Source organism: Schistocerca nitens, chromosome 1 (genome assembly GCF_023898315.1).
Source record: "Schistocerca nitens isolate TAMUIC-IGC-003100 chromosome 1, iqSchNite1.1, whole genome shotgun sequence".
Classification (NCBI taxonomy): Eukaryota; Metazoa; Arthropoda; class Insecta; order Orthoptera; family Acrididae; genus Schistocerca; species Schistocerca nitens.
This window is the reverse complement of record NC_064614.1, coordinates 618,859,090-618,877,439: the sequence shown is the minus strand read 5'-3', so window position 1 is coordinate 618,877,439 and position 18,350 is coordinate 618,859,090. Positions and strand designations below refer to the sequence as shown.

The 18,350-nt window shown below is 42.0% G+C and overlaps 1 protein-coding gene across 1 annotated transcript in view; it reads left to right on the top strand.

The window, feature by feature from the left end:
- Nucleotides 1-7,262: 7,262 nt before the first annotated feature.
- LOC126257182 (sodium/potassium-transporting ATPase subunit alpha) overlaps nt 7,263-18,350 on the top strand; it is a 603,371-nt gene continuing 592,283 nt past the window's right edge. Inside the window, exon 1 of the mRNA XM_049955547.1 lies at nt 7,263-7,401. Coding sequence (XP_049811504.1) covers nt 7,387-7,401 — 15 coding nt within the window. The 5' untranslated portion in view covers nt 7,263-7,386. The remainder of the gene's footprint in view (nt 7,402-18,350) is intronic.

Below are 18,350 nucleotides of genomic sequence, written 5' to 3'. Positions count from 1 at the left end.
TAGTTATTAAAGAAGGACTGAATACAAACGGCAGAAAGTAATGGAGTCTATTAGTTGAAACGTTATTACATATGACTGTAGAGCGCGTATGATATCATTAAACAGGAAATACCTCCAAACCACGAGTAAGAGGAGCAGTTAGTTTCAAAGCGGATCTGAAAATGAGTGTATAATGAGTTTTCAAATTATCGTTGTACTATTAAATAACTGGTTTCCTGCTTCTGTACACTGACCAGACCTTCAAGGAAAGTGAATTTAATAGTTACGCACTGTTACAACCTCCGTTAACAGTCTGATAGGAACAGGCACTTATAGAAATTCGTTCATTAGTGAATCATTTTGTTAACACCATTGTCAGACAATCTTCAACTAATTCATAGTAATTGCAAAAGACACTAGCAACACTGGCAAAAAATTACAGAAAAAGATAGATTACGAAGAAATGCAATATTAAACTGATTAACTGAGCTGATCTTACAGTGGCAATTTCTGCTTATAGGCTATTCCTATATGTTTACGAACTGGTAAAGCAATTGTTTCAGCAGCTTGTCGTAAACGACACTATTTAAAGTCATTCACTAATATCTGACAATTAATTTATCCGCAACTTACAGCTCGCGCGTAGGTGCTCTTCACTTTTTGGAGCATCTGATAGTAACTTATAACTGGAGTCCATTATGACGGGTGCTCTCACACTACCGAAGCCGCATATGAAAATAAATTTATGTTCTCCATGAACGACGAAACGATCTATGACTCACTGGACGGTAAGACAGTACTTCCGCCAGTTTTTCTCGGCCTTTTTCACCGAGCGAGTTGGCGCAGCGTTTAGTTGAGTCGCATTCGGGAGGACGACGGTTCGAGTCCGCGTCCGACCATCCAGGGATGGCTTCGTTGAAAGGGCACGGCCGGCTTCCTTCCCCAGCCTTGCTCCGTCTCTAATGACCAGGTTCTCGACGAGACGTTAAACCCTAATCTTTCTTCCTTCTGCCTTTCACGCAGGACCATTTGTCTAGAATAAGAAAGACACTACGCGTGTCATCAGCTAGTTTTTTAGTTTCAGAATACGATGAAGCTCATGGACAAAAGCAAAGAAGAGTCTGTAGGCCTATATCAACATACATTACGTTGATACAATTTTCTTCCTTAATGGTTTAATAAATATCATGACTGTCGCATATCACCGAAATAGGAATTGCACCAACCCAACCAGTCACTACTTCGGTTATAAAATTGATTTATTAGTATTTACTGCTATCGGGTGCTTTCACAGCCATATGCAGAAGGTACACAGTTAATTTATCACAAATAAAGCAGGTACGTTATTGTTCTTTTCATAGCTGTACATGACACGTAGCGTGTATGACTGTCATGTGGATGACTTGGGTTCATCTCCCTCATCTCCCCATACTGCAAGAGTTTTTCCTTTTTATGTGAGAAGGCTAACACTCACCTATGTGTCTTGTCTGTAGTTCAACCATGCCTAGACGCTCAACACCGCGGTTCGATCACGTCCGCATTGTTACTTTGTGCCAGGAAGGGCTCTCAACAAGGGAATTGTCCAGGTATCTGGGAGGGAACTAAAGCGATGTTGTTCGGACATGGAAGATATCCAAAGAGACAGGAAATGTCGATGACATGCCTCGCTCAGGCCACCCAAGGGCTGGTACTGCAGTGGATAACCGCTCCCAACGGATTATGGCTTGGAGGAACCCTGACAGCAACGCCACCATGTTGAATAATGCTTTTCGTGTAGCAACAGGACGTCGTGTTATGACTTAAACTGTGCGCAATAGTCTGCATGATGCGCAACTTCACTCCCGATGTGCATAGCGAGGTCCATCTTTGTAACCACGACACCATGCAGCGCGGTACAGATGGGCCCAACAACATGCTAAATGGACCTTTCAGGATTGACATCACGTTCTCTTCACCGATGAGTGTAGCATATGCCTTCAACCAGAAAATCGTCGGAGACGTATTTAGAGGCAACCCGGTCAGGATGAACGCCTTAGACACACTGTCCAGTGAGTGCAGCAAGGTGGAGGTTCCCTGCTGTTTTGGGGTGGCATTATGTGGGGCCAACGTACGCAGCTGGAGGTCATGGAAGGTGCTGTAACGGCTGTACGACACGTGAATTCCATCCTCCGACCGATAGCGCAACCATATCGGCAGCATATTGGCGAGGCATTCGTCTTCATGAACGACAATTCGCGCCCCCATCGTGGGCATCTTATGAATGACTTCCTTCAAGATAACGATATCGCTCGACTAGAGTGGCCAGCATGTTCTCCAGACATGAACGCTATCGAACATGCCTAAGACACATTAAAAAGAGCCGTTTATAGACGACGTGACCCAGCAACCACTCTGAGGGATCTATGACGAACCGCCGTTGAGGAGTGGGACAATCTTGACCAAGAGTGCCTTGATGAACTTGTGAATAGTATGCCACGACGAATACAGGCATGCATCAATACAAGAGGACGTGCTACTGGGTATTAGACATACCGCTGTGTACAGCAATCTGGACCACCAGCTCTGAAGGTCTCACTGTATGGTGGTACAACATTCAATGTGTGGTTTTCATGAGCAATAAAAAGGGCGGAAATGATGTTTATGTTGATCTCTACTCCAATTTTCTGTACAGGTTTCGGAACTCTCGGAACCGATGTGATGCAAAACTTTTTCTGGTGTGTGTATTTGCTCAGCAAGAGTGACAGGTTACAAATTTCAGAATATCTCAGCAGTCAGCATCAAATATTCGGTGATGAGGACGAAGATGTGGCGAAAAAATGGAAAAAAATTAAAGACATCGTTCAATATGCCCTAGACAAGTCTGTTCCAAATAAGGTTTTAAGGAACGGGAAAGATCCACCATGGTTTAACACCCGTGTTAGAAAAACGCTATGTAAACAAAGAGCACTTCATCTCAGCTTCAAGAGAAGTAAAAATCCAGCTGACTAACAAAAGCTGAACGAAGCGAAAATGAGCGTCAGGAGAGCAATGATAGAAGCGTTCAATGATTTTGAAAGTAAGACATTGTCAAACGACCTGAGTAAAAACCCTAAGAGATTTTGGTCGTATGTAAAATCAGTAAGTGGGTCAAAATCTTCTATTCATTCTCTCAGCGACCACACGGGCACCGAAACTAAAGTTAACAGAGAGAAGGCCGAAATACTGAATTCGGTCTTCCGAAGTTATTTCACCGCGGAAGATCGTAACACTGTCCCTCCTTTCAATCGTCGCGCGAACGTGGAAATGGCGGATATTGAGATAACCGATCGCGGAATTGTAAACCAGTTACAATCCCTTAGTAGTGGAAGGGCTTCAGGACCAGATGAAATACCTAGAAGATCCTATAAAGATTATGCGAAAGAACTTGCTCCCCTTCTAGCAGTAATTTATCGTAGATCGCTTCAGCAACGAAAGGTACCTAACTACTGGGAAAAAACGCAGGACATTCCCGTTTTTAAGAAAGACCGTAAGACATATCCACACAATTGTAGACCTATATCGTTTACATCGGTCTGTTGTAGGATTATGGAACATGTTTTATGCTCAAGAATTATGACGTTCTTGAAAAATGAACATCTCCTCTATAAAAATCAACATGGATTCTGCGAACAGAGATCCTGCGAAACTCAGCTCGCTCTGTTCCTCCATGAGATCCACAGAGCAGTGGACAACGGCGCTCAGGTTGATGCCGAGTTCCTTGATTTCAGTAAGGTATTTGACACCGTCCCGCATTGTCGTTTAATAAAAAAAAAAATACGAGCTTACGGAGTATAGGAGCAGACCTGCGATTAGATTCAAGACTTTCTTGCAGATAGAACTCAACAACGTCGTTCTTAACGGAACTAAATCGAAAGATGTAAAGGTAATATCCGGAGTACCACAGGGAAAAGTTGTACGACCGCTGCTGTTTACAATAAATATAAATGATCTAGTATATAGCTCTTTAAGGCTATTCGCAGATGACGCAGTTGTTTGTACCAAAGCACCAACGACAGAAGATGGTAAGAACTTGCAGAACGACCTGCAGAGAATTGATGAATGGTGCTGACTCTGGCAGTTGCCCCTGAACGTAAATAAATGTAACTTATTGCGCATACATAGGACAAGAAAACCGCTACTGTACAGCTACACTATCGATGACAAACAGCTGGAGACAGCGTCTGCCGTGAAGTATCTAGGCGTAACTATCCAGAGCGACGTTAAGTGGAATGACCATATAAAACAGATGGTGGGAAAAGCAGACATCCGTGCGGGATTAGCCGAGCTGTCTAGGGCGCTGCAGTCATGGGCTGTGCGGCTGGTCCCGGCGGAGGTTCGAGTCTTCTCTCGGGCATGTGTGTGTGTGTGTGTGTGTTTGTCCTTAGGATAATTTAGGTCAAGTAGTGTGTAAGCTCAGGGACTGATGACCTTAGTAGTTAAGTCCCATAAGATTTCACACACATTTTAACATTTCTGAAAGGCAGACGCCAGACTCAGATTCATCGGAAGAATCTTAAGGAAATACAACTCATCCACGAAAGAAGTGACTCATAAGAAGCTTGTTCGCCCGATTCTTGAGTATTGTTCATCTATATGGGATCCCTATCGGGTAGGGCTGATAGAGGAGATACAGAAGATCCAACGAAGAGCGTCGCGTTTCGCCACGGGATCGTTTAGCTGGAGAGAGCGTTATGGATATGCTAAACAAACTCTACTGGCAGACGTTACAAGACAGGCTTTGTGCATCACGGAGAGATTTACTACTGAAATTTCGGGACAGTACTTTTCAGGAGGAGTCAAACAACATATTACTTCCCCCCACATACATCTCGCGTATTGACCACGAGGAGAAAATTCGAGAAATCAGAGCCAATACAGAGAGGCTTACCGACACTCATTCCCCCCACGCACTATTCGCGAGTGGAACAGGGTTGGAGGGATCAGATAGTGCTACCGAAAGGACCCTCCGCCACACACCATTAGGTGGCTTGTGGAGTATGATGGAGATGTAGAACGCCGACAACGTATGTTCAGGTATACATACCGACGTCAGAAGCAGGAAGATAAAGTGACAGAGACAGACTATGAGGATCTTGAACGCGTAGGTCAGTATGAAAAGGGAGGAAACGCATCTAATAATCATGGATGACTGCAACACTGATGTAGGAGAAGGAATAGGAAACAGAGTTACGGAAGAATATGCGTTCGGTACTATGAATGACAAATGAGAAATAGTGAATGAGTTTTGCAATAAATTTCAGCTGGTAACAACGAATATAATGTCAAAATTGCATTACATCATGACCAGACAGATATTGCGAAATCCAATACCGAATAGTTTAGCGTAACGAGCAGTAGTTACAGACTTAGATCACAATTTGGTAATGATGAAGAGTAAACTGAAGTTTAAGAGAATTACCACGAAGAAGCAGTGAGGTAGGCAGTGGGATAATGAGGACGTGTCTGAAATTTATTGTGGAAAATGATTCCCTCTGTCTATTTTTCTTGGGTCAAGGGGGAAGGGGGTTGCCCCCCCTCCCCCCAGGGCAAGGACAGGGGCCTTCGAAAAATCTGAGAAAAATAAGAGCAAACTATGGGGAAATGAGGGTAATATACAACGTGAACAAGAACCAAGAGGTATCTGTCGACCTAGAAAAAGGGTTAGACAATATAAAATTGTGCAAGATGTTCGCAATTCTGAGTAAAATAGGAATAAGCTATAGGGAAAGGTGAATAATATACAAGATTGCAAGACAAAGAACGAAGTGATCGGATTACAAAGAGTGTAACACAGGGATGTAGTCTTTCGCTCCTGGAGTTCATTCTATAGAGTGAAGAAGCAAGGATGGAAATAATGGTTCAAGAGTGGTATATAAAATTCAGGGTGAAAGGATATCTATGATATGATTTGGTGATGCGCTGATGACATTGCTATTTTCAGTCAAAGTGAAAAAATATTACACGAGCTTTTGTATGAAATGAACATTCTAACGAGTAAAGAATATGGATTGAGAGTAAACCGAAGAAAGACGAATATCATGAGCAATAGCAGAAACGAGTTCAGCGAACTACTTAGTAGCAAAACTGTTGACCACGAATCAATCGAAGTTAAGGAATAATGCCATTTTGGAAGTAAAATAACACACGATGGACGGAACAGGGAGGGTATAATAAGCAGACTAGCACAGACAAAGAATGGCATTCCTGGCCGGAAGAAGACAACTGGCATCAAGCATAGGATTTAACTAAAGGAAGAAAGTTCTGAGAATGGACGTTTGTAGTACAGCAATGTTCTGTGGGGGAAAGAAGAGAAACGAAGCGTTGAGATGTAATGATATAGAATGATCTTGAAAATTAAGAGGACTGATAGGATATGGAATATACGGAGAATCAAAACAGGAAAGGATGATAGGAAATATTTAAGACATCAGGCAATAATTTCCATGGCACCTGGAGGAAGCTGAAATACACTCCGCAAATAGTCTAGTAGGACTTGATCGTAGTTATGAGTGGGAAGATACTTTCACAAAGGAGAGAAGAGAGCCGAACTGCGTTGGTTTCCAAAGTGACTATCACATGGACACCTGAACAGTTTCATGACTTAATATCTTCTGGTTACATTGCTTGCGGTGCAGCCTACACCACCCACTATGGTTATTCGCAAATTGTGTGGCAGTTACACGTCGACTCGTCCCATTCACAAATGATTGTATGTACGTTTCAGTGCATACCATTGCACTATAACTCACTGATACTCAATTGCCCGCATCTCGTGGTCGTGCGGTAGCGTTCTCGCTTCCCACGCCCGGGTTCCCGGGTTCGATTCCCGGCGGGGTCAGGGATTTTCTCTGCCTCGTGATGGCTGGGTGTTGTGTGCTGTCCTTAGGTTAGTTAGGTTTAAGTAGTTCTAAGTTCTAGGGGACTTATGACCACAGCAGTTGAGTCCCATAGTGCTCAGAGCCATTTGAACCATTTTGATACTGAATTTTGCTGTTGAAATTGAACTAGCGTAAAGCTGCGAGTAATAACAATTGTAACGAAACGGCCTTCGCTGCCTCTGTACGTAGCATTTACTTGGCGCCACCGTGACGCGTTCTCGTGATCAGTAGGTACACAGCACGCAAAGCCCTGAATTGACGCGAGGCGTTCTTTTGTTGCAGGTATGTACGACATCACACCTCAATTCTTTCCTGTGGAATGGTACCATGCTGACACAGCTGCAGCAGGTAGCGTATGCTGCAAACACGCAAAGAAGGTATGTGAGCGCTCGTGCCTGCCACACGACGCCAGTTCACCACACAGCAGCTCAGACTGCAGTGCTTGTGAAGCTCCAGCCCTCTGTCAAACTTTCCTGTGTCGAGGCGCCTCCAGCCAACACTCGCTGATGCGATGGTGATTAACGTGGTGAGTGCAACTACAACATAAACAGCATCTTCGCAGAGAAATAGTAAATATTGACGTGTTCTCTGTAGAAAAAAAAAGTGCGTTGTTGTTGACTTGTGGGAGAAAGTCGAAGACATCCATATTCATGCAACGACCTGCGTCTGTATTTCAAACGTTTTTTTTTTCTGACTTTAATTGTATGTAGACGCAGCTGTACCACGTATTACCACTCAGCTACCCATAATAAAGATAATGAGTTGTGTCACATTATGAGGCCAGTTAACCGTATTCACGCTTCATACTCTCTGAACGGACTCTAAATGATTCTTTTCTTTTACGTCAGAAAGCAATAATGGTCGGCTAGTTTGTGAATATTTAACTTTTACAGTGCCAGTAACACATTCTTTCGACTTTTTGAATTGTGTGCACCCGAGTCTCGCGACTATAATAGCCGAAGAGAATACACAGAAAATGACTTCGCTTGCCGCAGGAGCAAGTTGCTCTATTCTGTTTCAAATTCGTCCATGCACTGTTGTGTGCATCAGCAAGACATCCTTGGGCATTTCACGCAAGCCTTGTTACTATCTATCATTTCATTTGAGGCTCTAGCATTTCCATGCGTGATTTTTTTAATTTTACGCACAGTATGAAATCTCTGCCAACAATGGAACTTCAGTTAAGTGAATTGATTTTCGGATTTTCGTGCTGCGCCGCTTGCTTTGTTGACACACCCCCCCCCCCCCTAACCACCAGAAGCTATGAAGTTAACCTCTATCTCAGGCTTGTACTTTGCACCGATTTGTTATGCACGAACTGAGAAAAATATATCCTGAGTGTTGTTTACTTCAGCTAAGAAGTCCTCCGTGGTGTTACATAACGAGAAAGAGGCGTTTAGATTCTACGCACAAAGATCGTTATCACGTATTGTATGGAATAAACAACTGCTGCAAGAAATGTTCAACAAAGCTAAGTAAAAGCATTTTACTTACGCTACTTTTGTCAGCATCTCAGAACTAAAGATATGAAAGGAAGGGCTGCTTCTTATTTCCTTCCATAATAAGTGCAAATTACGACATTATATAAGCTTTAAACAATATTGCACGTCCTTCACCTTACTGTTATTGCATAGCGTTCCACGAATAGTAAAGAGGCAGTTTTATTGTATCATATTAATTTGGCAGAGTTTGCTCAATAGCCGAACTGCTAATGACCCTGTTATTCGTGAGTTACAAGCTGACGCACACCTTGCCCGTTCATCTTTACTACTGTGATGCTCTTCTCTACTGTTTGGTGATACTTCGCTGAATGGGGGCTAATTCCGTGGCCTGCATTACACTTCATTTAGCACATGCCAATATCCGACTTTCGGTGGTCTTCTTGTAACTATTTGATGTTTAGTAATGCGATTATCGAGCGTCACTTTGGTGGAAGTCGCAGAAACGGAGTGGCCTTTTCAAGAGTCAGCTGCTCGTCGTTGTTGGGCGCGTTGATTGCATCGTATCATCTGATGATGACTACCGACGACCGACTGCGAACATTCCGCATGCTTAATTTTTCTTGGCTGAAATTCTCAGTCATAAAAAACTAATGGAAAGTCATCTTCGTATCCGTTAACTGATACAATTGTTTGTTTATAACATGCGCTATTGCAATGTCAACCCTCTAGCCATTTTCCAGTGGAATATAGTGGAAATTATGTACTTCAGAACATCTGAAATGTAACGAAGACGTAGTAGATTGTGCGATGAAGCTCACAATTTGCACTGTATTCGAAATTTAAATCACTAAGCGGTCGAATTTGCTATAGTTAATATTATAAACAAACAGTTTTAATGACCAAATTCGATGACGATGTATTTTAAAAATTTCCCTTGCAGCAGGAGAAACTGTTTAGTGGTTTAACTTTCTCTGTCTTCCATCTTGAACAGTTAGCTTATTTCCGCCTTTCTGAGTCCCACGGAGCGCGATCAAGTCAGATGTGAGCCATGTGATTGTGATTGCACTATGCCATGTTGTATTTCTGCATCTAACATGTACTCAGGAAAAATGAACATAATGTAATTAAAGATCATCGAAATTCATAAATCAAGGCATTTATCTACAAAATTCTGTTTATTGCATCAGAACCACTGCCAAGTAGCTCATTTTCAAATGCTTACATGTCAATATAGATCGAAATTTTTGCTTTCTTAAGCTCGATTTTGATGATCATATTCAGCCAGATACTTGTCAGCACTTGAAAATGGCCCTTTGGCCTGACATTGGGCAGCATACTTGATAAAGGAAACAAAAAACTGCAATTTAAGCAACAACCTTGGTGGAAGCGGTGTTGGTAACCTTCAATATATTTCTGAGTGTGGTAACCCATGAGAGGAATGCTAAATCTTTTGCAGCTGATATTATTTCCCTTTTGTACATAAACCAGATGGCAGTAACAGAGTCGAGGGGCATGAAAGGGAGGCAGTGGTAGGGAAGGGAGAGAGACAGGGTTGGAGCCTATCCCCGATGTTATTCAATCTGTATATTGAGCAAGCAGTAAAGAAAGTAAAAGAAAAATTCGGAGTAGGAATTAAAATCCATGGATAAGAAATAAAAACTTTCAGGTTCGCCGATGACATTGTAATTCTGTCAGAGACAGCAAAGGACTTGGAAGAGCAGTTGAACGGAATGGACAGTGTCTTGAAAGGAGGATATAAGATAAAAATCAACAGAATCAAAACGAGGATAATGGAATGTAATCGAATTAAGTCGGGTGATGCTGAGGGAATTAGATTAGGAAATGAGACCCTTAAAGTAGTAGACGAGTTTTGCTATTTTGGGAGCAAAATAACTAATGATTGTCGAAGCAGAGAGGATGTAAAACGTAGACTGGCAATGGCAAGGAAAGCGTTTCTGAAGAAGAGAAATTTGTTAACATCGAGTTTATATTTAAGTGTCAGGAAGTCGTTTCTGAAAGTATCTGTATGGAATCTAACAATGTATGGAAGTGAAACATGGACGATAAATAGTTTGGCCGGCCGGAGTGGCCGTGCGGTTCTAGGCGCTACAGTCTTGAACCGAGCGACCGCTACGGTCGCAGGTTCGAATCCTGCCTCGGGCATGGCTGTGTGTGATGTCCTTAGGTTAGTTAGGTTTAATTAGTTCTAAGTTCTAGGCGACTGATGGCATCAGAAGTAAAGTCGCATAGTGCTCAGAGCCATTTGAACCATTTGATAAATAGTTTGGACAAGAAGAGAATAGAAGCTGTCGAAATGTGGTGCTACAGAAGAATGCTGAAGGTTAGATGGGTAGATCACATAGCTAATGAGGAGGTATTGAATAGAATTGGGGAGAAGAGAAATTTGTGGCACAACTTGACTAGAAGAAGGGAGCGGTTGGTAGGACGTGTCCTGAGGCATTAAGGGATCACCAATTCAGTACTGGAGGGCAGCGTGGAGGTAAAAATCGTAGAGGGAGATCAAGAGATGAATACACTAAGCAGATTCAGAAGAATGTAGGTTGCAGTAGGTACTGGGAGATGAAGCAGCTTGCACAGGATAGAGTAGCGAGGAGAGCTGCGTCAAACCAGTCTCAGGACTGAAGACCACAACAACAACAACGTTATTCCCCTCTCCAGTGCATCAACACAAAGGCACATCAAAAACGTGCAGCACGTACTGCCCCTGATGACGTAGTTAAAAAACGCTTTGTTGTCGTTCCAACCTGCCATATCACTTGCTCTGTCTAAATTTGCGGAATCTGTGAGACTCTTGCTCTTTTAAGTTTCCCAGCTGAGGAAAATGTCCTCTAAGAGATTACTCTCGCTACTAAGTAAGAGTCTCTACTTCCAATCATTTATTGTTAGTTATTTGACATTTTTGTCAATATGAATGTACTTTTGCTTGTACATTTGCAAGTATATTGTTTTCGTAACGTAAATAACGTTTACCCTTATCATTCTTGTTTTAACTGCTTCTGAAGATAATATATTTTTAAATCTGGCTTTTATTTCTAAAGGAAAATGATCGTACTGATTTGAGATATCTTAGTTTCACCACTTATGATAGAAATATTGTCTGAACCGCACTCCACTCTATTCACATGTTTCTTGATAACTATACCCATCTTTAAAACAAACGCAGCTACGTCGATACAATTATTTATATTTTTGCTTAAGTTCATTTGGGTCAAACTACTAACCTATTTTCTAATTGGTGGCTGTTCGTTAAATGTAACATTTTCCTACGTTTGCGTTTATCATAAATCTTTGTTCTGGAAATTTCTTTAAACAACACATTTTTGAAGAATAGATTTCACGTTGTGCCCTGGCCCCGCCTTCCCTGAACTTGATAAGTAATCTTACCATAACACTTCAGACTGCACATTGTTTGCCAACGGAACAACTGCTCACGTTAAATCGATTGTAATTGCTAAGGAAGATCCACGTTCTTCCTACTGATATGCTTTAAACAGCCACTAGCGCGGAAGCTTGTTTAGTAAGATTGGTGACCACATATATTTGCAGTCTACTTTCCTGGAAAAGCGATAGCGCACAATTTCTTAGGACTTCACGTTGTCCAGAAATCTTCTGTCTTTTTATGTGGAGTCAGTTTAATATTCATGTGGGGCGTCGATAGGTAGTGGTTAAGTCATCTACGAAGTGGACAGAATGTTACTCACCCTGAAGAGAAGCGCTGCAAAGTCGCTCGGAACGTCGACATTTTAATTGTCTTAGTGTTTCATAATAGTCTTTTCACGTGTTCTAGTGTTTCATAATACCCAAATATTGTTAGTTAGAGGCAGTATTAACTGGATGTCTACTGAAGATTACTACAAAATAAATTGAGATTGCGTAATTTAAATAATAAACCAAGACATATCTCTGTTAATGGTACTGCAGTCCTGGAAAATCATGATTTACCAAGTCAGCTCACGTTTATAATTGTATGATATGCAAGCGTTCGTCCTTTTGGCAGCTCATAATATTTCTGGTACATGTTAGATATTCTCTGTCTAAAGATTCGGACAAAGAACTCAATGTAAGATTAACTTAACTGTAACATTTTTCCGGTCGCTCCATGCTTTACTGTAAAACTTATAAGTAGAAGATATTGTCCATTTGGCTATTATTCAGTTTCATCGAGTCTTTTAGCTGCTCAGTTTAATCATTCGGAAAGACGCATCCATTGTGAAACTAATATGTATTGTCCAACGTTCATTGTTATAGATTTCTCTAGTGTTCGTAGCGGAATTTGTACTGTCGAATTAATTATTGTGCCGAGATTATTAACTTTATATTCAAACATAGAGGTGGCATAACTTTGACGTTTTATTATTTAACGTATTTTGTCATCTTGGTACCTAGCATTTGAGTCCGACGCGATGGCTTAGCACTTAAATTGTTGGATTTGTAAGTAGAGAGTACACGTCGTGTCCACTGATTAAAATTTTTTGTGATTGCACTGCCATTTTAGACGATCGACAGAATGGTTTCATCCACCATCGGTGACCAATCGAGCAAGCGAAGCGTGTGCCTGGCAACAGCCAAGCAATGCACAGTGTTACGTATTGGATGAAAAATAAAATTTACTGTTGGCATACTCTGGCTAAACGAAACATATAATATGAAGTATCACACATTGTGATCCAAATTATAGAGTAATATGAGGTGACGTCAGGCTGTGTACTTTGAATACCAACTAGTCCCAGATTTCACCACTGTTGCGTCCAGACATTTACTCGCCTTAGTCAGGGTGATACTGCCATGCATTTGGTGAGGTGCGGCACGGTGTTTGTTCGCTGGGCTCAGGAGCATTGCCCCCCCCCCCCACCCCCCATCCTCCGGAAGGACTTCTGAACTTGTGATGTCACCCTATTCGCCTTGTCCGCCATACTACGCGAATGCTCGGCGCCAGACAACGCTCACGCGAATCAGTATGTCAATGAAACGGTACCCACTAAAGGTATTAACTCTGTTGTGCGCCATCGAGAGCTTGCATGCATTTGAATGCCCAGTTAAGAATTATTAAATTCGTCTGAAATAGTTGCTAGCTCTCCGCCCGTGCCGGCTGCAGGCACTCGTAAGACCTGTCGCATCACGTACTGTGACGTAAGCGCTGCGGCGTGTCTTACTCGTGTGCCTCGGTTTGCCCGGTAATGATGCTCCGGTATTTGGCCAGCGCGCAGGATCGCGACGTGACGTCGGCGCCGCGCTGTGAGGGGGCCAGAGGTGCAGCCGGCGTCAAGTGGCGCTGACGGCGGCCCCGCAGCTGCGCCTGCCTGCCTCGCCGTCACCAGGGAACTTCATGCGGCTGGCGTACGGAACGACCTGGCAGCCCGCTAACCGCACGCCATTGTATCACAGCCACTTTCAAATTAGGAAGCTTTGTGAATCACAAGACTACGAGCCACAAACATGCGAGGAGGTTCAAATGGTTCAAATGGCTCTGAGCACTATGGAACTTAACAGCTGTGGTCATCAGTCCCCTAGAACTTAAAACTACTTAAACCTAACTAACCTAAGGACATCACACACATCCATGCCCGAGGCAGGATTCGAACCTGCGACCGTAGCAGTCCCACGGTTCCGGACTGCATGCGAGGAGGAGTTCGACTGCCGACAAGACGGAGATGTACAGTTGTCACAAAACTGGATCTAAGGCGCTTTACCATTGACAGATTACGTGAAGCCTGAAACACGTTTGAATCTACCCAGAAAAATTAATACCACCACGTGTTTGAGGAGAGAGCTAGATAAGACTCCTTAACAGTGTGGCCTACTTGAACCAAATAATGTAAGATTTTTTTTTTTTCCGCGCTACGTTCCTTTATCACAGAGTTATATTATTAACATTTCCAGTCTCCTATTCACATTCTACTCCACATCCTCAAAATTCCTGTAATCTACAGGGTGCAATTATTGAACTATATGAAATAAAATCTTCATAACTTCTCAACAGTTTGCGTTAGGACTTTCCAACTGCACGTTTGGCCGCGGGCGTGACGGTAATTGTAGGCGCATGCGCACGCGCCCTGTTGTTGTCGGCCATTAGCACGTGAAAATGGCACCGTACAGTGTGCCTGAGCGTATAGCGCTTGGGCAGGCCTACGATGCGAGCAATAACAGCCCAACTGCCGCTCAAAGGAAGTTGGCGACTGAAGTAAGCTGAAGATAACCAGTCAAAGTGTGCTAACAATCAAGAATTTGACTCGAGAGGTTGAGAGAACGGGTAGTCTTCGCGATGACACTGTTGGCCGTCCAAAAAGGGTGAAAACACCTGAAAACATCAAGAAGACACGTGCTGTGTTTCAAACCAGCACCAGGAAATCGATCAGACGAGCTGCACAGCAGGTGGGAATCAGCTGAGAGACACTACGACAAATTGTTGTTGAAGACCTGCATACCTTCCCAGACAAAACTCAAACCCATCAACCATGAAGCCCCAACGCCATGGAACAGCGGTTGTGTTTTGCCAAGACTATTGTCCACTGAATTTACGAACAGGAGTTTGATGTGAATATGGTTTGATGTAACAACGAAGCCCGCTTTCGTTTGGGTGGGTCAATAAGGAAAATCAGCACATATGGGGGACCGAGAATCCGCATTTTGCGATCGAAAAGTCACTCCACCCTCAACGGGTGACTGTGTGGTGCGCAATGTCCTGTCACAGAATAATCGGTGCGACATTTCTTGATGGCATGGTGACTACCGAATGGTACATGAAGTTTTTGGAAGATGAATTCATCCTCATGATCCAGAGTGACCCTGATTTCGATTAGATGTGGTTCACACAAAACGGAGCTCGACCTCATCGAAGCAGGAGAGCTTTTCATGTCCTATAGGAGAGCTTTTGGGGACCGCATTCTGGCTCTGCTGTATCCGGAGGCCACTGGCGTGGACCTCAATTGGCCGCGATGTTCTCCGCATCCGAGCACTTGTGACTCCTTTTTGTGGGGCTATATTAAAGACAAGATGTACAGCAATAACCCCCAAATCATTGCTGAGCTGTAAACAGCCGTTGAGGAGGTCGTGGACAGCATCGTCGTTCCGATACTTCAGCGGATCATGCAGAATTTCGCTATTCGTCTGCGCCACATCATCGCCAATGCCACATCATCGGCAATGATGGTACCCATATCGAACATGTCGTAACCTAAATCTAAATACCTGTAGTGACGTTTACATGTTGAATGGAGTGTTTGCGCGCCGTAATTTCTAATTAATTTACGATTTTTTTTTCAAATAGTTCAATAAATGCCAGCCTGGATTTCTCGGTGAATTTCATTGACGAAATTTTCTCAGGTTATTAGCCGAGTCGAGGGGTCGTGTTGTCGCAACGTTTCGACGAGTTTCCTACTCATCATCTTCACTCAGACGCAACAGGTAGGCAGAGCCAGGACTCGACGCCTGGAGTACCCTCCACCACGCTGGGTGACGTACGCCCCGCACGCTCCTTCCACCATCACTGATCTGGATTTCTCTTCCTGTGGTCCACTCATTGGGCTTTCGGCAGCAGAGTCTGCGGTCCTGTGGTTATAATGGAAGGAACCGGACGTGAACCTGGTATTTCGCCTGAAGACGATGTGTGCGAAACTTGTCGAAACATTATGACTCCGCGGCTCGTCTGATAACCCAAAACGATGTAATCAATTCACTCAGTCTGTTTACAAGAGGTATGACACAATTTTATAGGATAGAACATGCTCTTAGAAAACTGTGACAATGGCGGAAAGTCTGAGATTTTGAGTGATCCTGTCTGCAATACATTTATTTGTTTATGGGCTAGAACTACTTGTACCGTTATACAACACTGCCATTTTTGTACAGACAATAAATTTAGTTACGCAAATCCTACAAATTTCATGTGAAGTTATACACAAGATGCTAAAGTCAATCGAACTACATTTCATCTTGTGGTGCAGTTCTTCTTGTTGTCTCCGTGCTTGCTAAGAAAATGGGATGACAAGTTTCGCCTTATGCAAGACACCTTTTTTCTTTTGTTTCACCCATACATGTTTCAGCACTTCTGTGCTATCGTCAGTGGGTTCTATTTCTATTTTTAACTGTAAATTTGTTGTTAACATATTAACATTTGCGTCGTTTACAACATTATGTAAAAGTTGCATTTATAACTTTGGCGAAAAGTGGGTGTAATCATAAGTAACATACCTTACATGATGTTATTGTCCACTTGTTTTGGTAGCTGTAAACGTAATTTATCTTCTGTTTGTTATGCATTTACAAACGGAAATACATTTCGTAGACCTAACAAATCTTAGGCCCTTATTCGTATAATATGTTGAGATTTACATATCTCTATTTCATTTATACACGCATTATGCGTTGAATGCACCATCTTCGATAATATTATCCTTAAAGTAAACACGTAACACAAAAGATAATTAATCTCCCTACCGCATCATCTTCTCGTCAACATTTCGCATGCTACAATTAAGTTCTTACCAGTAGTTAATATTTTATCTATCATGTGTAAATATTTTTACAAGCAACGCCAAAATATCCCTCGGCAGATTGTCCCAGGAGGAATAACAGGAACAATCATTCGAATTAATGAAGTCTAATAAATACGGTCTCTAAAATGCATACCTTAAGATTTCTGAGCACAATACTATGATAAAATCTCTTCTACTGCAAGCTTTTGCCTTCCATATTTTGAGACGTGGTAGTACGGACCAAAACAAACAAAAAATGCCTAGTATACATGGGCTTAAAGAGTTACGAGCAGTTGTTCAGTAGAAGATATGTCTTCCACATGAAAAAAGATAAAAAGTCCTCATAGCTACGAAACTCTGTAGCGAAACCTTACACCCGATATTCCTGATTCTTATACCGACGGGAAAAAAAGAAGATCGAAGATTAATGAATCGCGCGAGATGTCATTCCAAATGTGAAATGTTGGCACATTAATAACCAGTTTAACCGCTAGAATGTTGAATGCGAACATGGAAAGGTGGATGCATAATGTTGTACTGGTACCGGGTGTCTGTTTGTGGGGTGAGATCCATGCCTTTTGCCGTCAGTACAGGGACGGTTAATGCTGATTGTGGATTATACTGGAGTTGTCGTCCGATGATGTCCGATATGAAGAGCACAGGAAAAGAACGTGCTTTGACTACGTTATAAATTATTCAGGAGAGCTATTTCAAAGTTCGAAACCAAATTTCACGGATACTAATGGACAAAACTAATAAATACAAAAGTCTTTTGGAAGAACATGTTATACAAATTACATTTAATATAAGCTGATTTCTTAAATATTTAAATTATAGTTTCATTGGCTTAATATTTACATTAATGTAATGAATTACAAGGGAAAAAGATGCTACTTGTATGTAGTACAATAGTAGATATTGCAAATAAAACTGTGTTTTATGTTAAACATTTTGTGTTAGACTATTTTGTCAAGAAAAACAATGTTTGTAACAATAAAGATACTTTGGTAAGCAGATACACTCTGTTACTTTGACTTCTTGTGATAAAGTGGTAATAAGAATAAAATATGTCACTTTGTCCCAATATGCACTTCTTAGCCTAGTGTAAAAGTTTTATTTAATACACCGTTTATTTAATACACCGTTGACGTTGTGTACTCTCTGGTCAATGGTGATCTTATCTTTCAAGACTTGACTGCAATAATTCTACAAAATCTGGAGCTACTGACAGTTTTCTTGTGATGATGCAGGAGTATCCGTAATGACAAATTATTATTATTAGTAGTAGTAGTATTATTATTATACAAAATTATTCTAAAATTATATTTTATTATATTTTTATATTCTCCAGACTGCTGCTCTTGAAGTTGCTGTCAAGCTCTCACCAAAGATAAAATCCAAGCTCCATTATAAGTGTCTCAATGTTGTTCTGATGAGCCTTATTAGGAGGACATTTCCTCAAATATTTCTTCTTCAGAAATGATTTCCAATTTTGTGTCGTATCTTGACTGATCACCGCAACATCAAAAGGCTTAAGT